Source organism: Helianthus annuus, chromosome 9 (genome assembly GCF_002127325.2).
Source record: "Helianthus annuus cultivar XRQ/B chromosome 9, HanXRQr2.0-SUNRISE, whole genome shotgun sequence".
Classification (NCBI taxonomy): domain Eukaryota; kingdom Viridiplantae; phylum Streptophyta; class Magnoliopsida; order Asterales; family Asteraceae; genus Helianthus; species Helianthus annuus.
This window is the reverse complement of record NC_035441.2, coordinates 112,059,208-112,064,866: the sequence shown is the minus strand read 5'-3', so window position 1 is coordinate 112,064,866 and position 5,659 is coordinate 112,059,208. Positions and strand designations below refer to the sequence as shown.

General features: G+C 33.0%; 1 protein-coding gene across 1 annotated transcript; it reads left to right on the top strand.

The window, feature by feature from the left end:
- Window positions 1-220: 220 nt before the first annotated feature.
- On the top strand, window positions 221-3,510 carry LOC110874523 (cytokinin hydroxylase). The gene is made up of 4 exons (XM_022123124.2): window positions 221-558; window positions 769-998; window positions 1,467-2,087; window positions 2,734-3,510. Exons 1-4 carry the CDS (start codon window positions 285-287, stop codon window positions 3,160-3,162), a joined length of 1,554 nt encoding a protein of 517 aa, XP_021978816.1. The 5' UTR covers window positions 221-284; the 3' UTR covers window positions 3,163-3,510.
- Window positions 3,511-5,659: the final 2,149 nt, after the last annotated feature.

Here is a 5,659-nt window from a genome sequence, read left to right as displayed (position 1 = left end):
GTGCTAAAGTTTTTTTTTATATTATTTTTTAAATATTTAATATTTTATGTGACCCCCGGCCCGTCAAAAATATGATTCCGCCTATTCAAAGGTGGACATATTTCAATATTCCTCAGGTGGACATTTCAGATTTTCAGTCAAACTTTTAAACGTTTCGAACGTTCATATCTGTCTATAAATACCCCAGCATCATTCTTCATCCTTCATTGTAAACAAATAACATTTCAACTTCTTCATCCTTCATTGTAAACAAATAACATTTCAACATACATCTAGAGAGAGAAATGGCGAATCTTGAAGCTCTTACCTTTGCACTGGTTGCATTATTTTCATTTTTGTTATGGAGGGTGTTATATTCCTGTTGGGTTTTACCCATTAGGGCTTACAGAAAGCTCGCCATTAATGGCTTTTCTGGTCCACCTCCAAGCTTCCCGTTAGGTAACATTGTCGAGATGAAGAAGACGGCAAAAATCAAATCTTGTTCGTCATCTTTGACCGTATCAAATGATATTCATTCCAGTGTTTTCCCATACTTCGCTCAATGGCAAAAATCATACGGTAATTAAATATGGGTTCTGCTAAACGTACCCACCCTGCTTTATTTACTTGTTACACTCCTACGTTAACTTATTACAATAGTAATATTATCTTATTTTCACACTCTCATTTTCAACTAAAGGACATGTATATCTGCTTAAATATATCGATTTACTTATTTTGAAACTTTTGTCAAATTACTAAATTCGGGTTTACTGTTTTGTTTTACAGGGAAGGTGTTTATGTACTGGCTAGGAACTGAGCCTTTTCTGTACATTGCCGATCCAGAGTTCTTGAAGAAAATTTCATCTGGTGTGATGGGGAAAAGTTGGGGAAAGCCAAATGTTTTCAAGTATGACAGAAAACCGATGTTTGGTGATGGTTTAGTTATGGTGGAAGGTGATGATTGGGTTCGTCATCGTCATGTTATCACTCCTGCATTCTCCCCTTCTAACCTTAAGGTTATATCTCTTTCTATGTGTTTCTATTTCAATTTATAGTAACACAAAAACTCAACTCATTATGTATTTATGAACATAGGGGATGAATATATGTAAACTAGCTTAACAAAATGAAACATACATTTATTTTTCTAATCTTAAACTTTAAAAAATGATTAAACGAAAATGATATAAATGTAATGGTCTCATCCATCTCTCCTGAATTTTAAAAATAATTGAAAAACTAGTTTGATTGTTCGTTTATTAATTATTAACATATGTTACGTATGTAAACCGTAAAGAATAAAAAAAAACATATGAAAAATTAGTTTGATCGTTTTTTATATACAAAACTTACGCATGTGTAAGTAAGAAGCATGATGTTTAAAACTATTCTCTAACAAATTAAAGCTAAACTATGCACATAAATAGAGTAAAGGGTTATGAGATCTCTCTAGTCAAACTAATTTAATTGTACATGTTTAACAGGCAATGTCAAGCATGATGGTGGAGACGACAAGAAGCATGCTTGACCGCTGGACGAATTTGATCAACAGTGGGAAATCAGAGATAGAAATAGAACATGAAATCGTAAGCACCGCGGGGGAAATCATTGCCAAAACAAGCTTTGGAATGAATATCAAAAGCGGTAAAACTGTTTTCAAGAAACTAAGAACAATGCAAGAGACACTATTCAAATCAAGTCGTTACGTAGGTGTCCCTTTCGGCAAATACATGTGTTTGGGACAAAATCTTGAAGCCGAAAGACTTGGGAAAGAGATAGATGCCCTGCTGTTGTCGATCATCATGGAACGCAAGAGATCGATGGCTGAAAATGGAGGAGGTCAAGAACAGCAAAATCTTTTAGGGGTTTTGCTGGCAGAAAAGCATGTGGATGGACAAAAAGGGAGGAAATTGAGTATGAGTGAGCTGGTGGATGAATGCAAAACCTTCTTTTTTGGTGGGCATGAGACCACAGCGTTGGCCATCACTTGGAGCTTATTGCTTTTAGCGGTGCACCCCATGTGGCAACATGAGCTCAGAGAAGAAATCAAACAAGTGATTGGTGATGATGACATTGATGCAACCACGGTTGCTCGTCTAAAGAAGGTAACATATATATTTCATTCAGTAACATGCTAGGGTTTTCTATTCTTTTACTATTTATAATTTATAAGTTTAATCATTTCTAAAAAATAATTATTTCAAAGTAAAACTTTATTTTGGTTTAAATTTAACAAGAATCTTAGACATTTACGCAAGAACTAGAGCATGACATTTCTATTTTGATAATATCCTTGAAACTGAAGATTTTAAAAACACTAACGTTGTCGTTGTCGTTGTCATCGTTACTGTTATTTCAGAAACTCTTTGTAAACCTCTATGAATCTAATATAGTTATAAGAAAGTATGCTAAAGTTTGTGATCCATTTATTTTCCTTGTTGTATAATTGTTAGGTTAGATGTTAGGTTTGATCAAAATCAAATATGGATATATGGAGATAAGTACAACCTAAGTATTAAACATATTTTGCTATGTATAAGGTATTACGAGAAAATCTTGCCAAACAAAGGATTTCAATTTAATAATATCATGGTGTCCATTTAAAACAAGCCACAAAAGATGTATCATGTTAATATTTGATTATGTAAAAGATATTGATAACCAAACCACAATAATCGATTTATTTTACAGTTAAATAACTATCAAATGATGATATTGATTTGTTTGGGTAATTATATTTTATGACAACAGATGGGGTGGGTGATGAATGAAGTTTTGAGATTATATCCCACGGCACCAAACGTACAACGACAAGTGCGAGGTGACATTCGAGTAGACCAAGATTCAGTGATCCCCGATGGCACCAACATATGGATTGATGTAGTGGCAATGCACCATGATCATGAGTTTTGGGGTGAAGATGTCAATCAATTTAATCCTGAGCGGTTCAAGGAAGATTTGCATGGTGGGTGCCAAAACAAAATGGGCTATTTGCCTTTTGGCTTCGGAGGCCGAATGTGCGTTGGTCGAAATTTGAGTGCAATGGAGTACAAGATTGTTATGAGCTTGATCTTGACTAGGTTCTCGTTTTCCTTGTCCCCAAATTACACTCATGATCCCTCGGTTATGCTTTCCCTTCGGCCTATGCAAGGGTTGCCCCTGATTATGAGACCCCTTTAGGTTTATATATAGGTCTTACTTACCAAAAACGAATCACTTTTCTATTATTAATTGTTTTATACTAAGATAAGCGTATAGTGTAAGCGTATATATATGTCGTATGACTTGGATAGAGTGGATGATCAATCCTCGATGCACTTGTAATTGTCTCATTCTTGGCCCGACTAGTTTCTTGCTAGTTGTGGTTGTCTGTTTTTTATATATATTTCTCATGCCGCCGTTTAAAAGGTGTACGTATAGGTAACGTTATCATTCTCATATGTTGTTATTTCAATAACATACATATGTCAAACAATAGTGTTTAAACAAGAAAACCGACCGAATAGGAGGTATAGTGTCTGATTCTTATTTCTTGAATGTTATAAAAGTTCGGGTTTTGATTGTTCTTCCGTATTTTGATGTTTGTGATCATGATCTATAATCTTTACGTATAAACATCTTATATGATTTCTAAAAGAAAGAAGAGAAAAAAACCAAACAAACAAGCAGAATTAGTTATCAGCCCTCTTAATGATTAAATTATAAGTATGGTGTCAACCAATAGATCCTCTTTGATAAAAAAACAGTTGATTAGCCCACAAATTTGGAACCCGAATGGAAGCCCAATGTTCTTAAGTAGTTGAAAATAATATATATAAAACTAGTGTTTGCGGGTGTGGTGGTTAAACCGTGCTTAGTAGTAATACCGCCTAAAACTGAGAAAAATCGTAAAACTGAAACACGAATTTATACCGGCACGTGACGTAACACGTAGGCAAAAAGAAACTCGAACATATACCTCAAGCCGGTGTAAATAGTAGAAAAAACTTAGATTTTTACACATAAAACTTTTATTTAAAGACCCAAAATAAAAGGCAAAACTTGAAGGTTTAAAAGTGAAATATACAAACGTGAGACTGAGAATATAATCGACTTGAAACACAAAAAATAACAAAAGTCAATAGACACAAACCATTCTCCTGGCTTCGCAAAATGAGATGAAAAGTAAACAAATAACATATTTGTAAATAACTTTCAAATGAGGGTTTTTCTTAGCAATGTACAAGTAAATTGTATATGTATAATAACTAGTTTTTGCCCATCTCGTATTGCGGGGCATTAAGGCGAATATTTTTCTATCTCATAACATGTAAGTTTGTGATTCGATTACTTGTACATACTACTTATAACACGACCTAAAAAAAATTACATCGAGTCAACCAATAAACAAAATACTGCTGTAGTTTTGCTATAAAAATGACTGAAACACTATAATTTTAAACCGGGAGCAAAATTGTAATTTTTATGACAAATGAGCGTGTTGCAGTCAGCTGGCACAAGTAAAAATTACACCAATTCAACCAATTAAAATAAAACACTACCATAGTTTTCTAAAAAAAACTAAAACGATGGCATGACTGTAATATTACAATGGGGTCAAAATCGTAATTTCACATGGGCGAAAAAACAAGAAGGATGGCAAAATTGTAAATTTAAACTAGGGGCAAAATCGTAATTTGGATGAGAAGAAAAAAATAAAACCAATGACAAAACTGTATATTTAAACGAGTAAAATTGTAATTTAGCTTGACCAATAGAGAAATGCCAGCCAAGCAGCTAGCCGCCTATTTCGACTAATGGCAGGGAAACACTATTCCCTACCATGGTAATTGTTGTTATATGAAATAAGATAAATACAAATACTCATAAGCAAACTGTAAAGAGAATGGGAATAACAGCTAATTAACTTTTAGGGTTGACTTATCCTATAGAGACTCCTAAATTTAGAAGAGTACAAAAACAAAATAGATCGCAAAATACAACATAACATTGAGGAAAGTATAACACAATATATTCCGAGCAATACAATACAATGTCAAAGAAAAATGGCATATTGAATAGCAAAAAAAGACATAATGACGAAAAAACACAATGCCAAATAAAAAGACACAATGATCTGAAACAAAATTTTAAAATCTACAAGCTAAAAATTTTAAAGCGAAAACCTAAAATATAAGATCATAGAGTTCGACAAGTAGAAATTATTCAGTTGGAGTCTATTTGATACTCTTCTTACAACTTTTTAGTTTTTTGAGACTATTTCACTACAAAAAAAATGTCATTTAGTGGCACACACTTTTAGTGACATTTAGCCTTTGTGCCACTAATTTAGGTTTATAGTGGCACTTTGAGTATGCCATATTTGAGTAACACACACTTTTGGTGGCATATAGTTTTTATGCCGCTAATATAGATTTTTAATGGCACTTTGTGCATGCCACATTTATTTAACACATACTTTTACTGGCATTTACCTTTTATACCACTAATTTATGTTTATAATGACACTTTGCGTATATCATTGATAATTTCAAGCAACTCTAATTTCCTTTATTGAAACCCATATCTGATCTTTAATTCCAAAATGTAAAACAATACTAACAAAAAGAATATATAAAAAAACAAACAATATTTCATCATAGTTAGTTAAGAACCACTTTAACTAATGAATCCATCA

Coding starts and splice junctions, on each gene's coding strand:
- LOC110874523 (XM_022123124.2), top strand. CDS start 285: ATGGCGAATCTTGAAGCTCTTACCTTTGCACTGGTTGCATTATTTTCA. Junction 999..1,466: donor TCTCCCCTTCTAACCTTAAG/GTTATATCTCTT, acceptor CATGTTTAACAG/GCAATGTCAAGCATGATGGT. Junction 2,088..2,733: donor CGGTTGCTCGTCTAAAGAAG/GTAACATATATA, acceptor TTATGACAACAG/ATGGGGTGGGTGATGAATGA.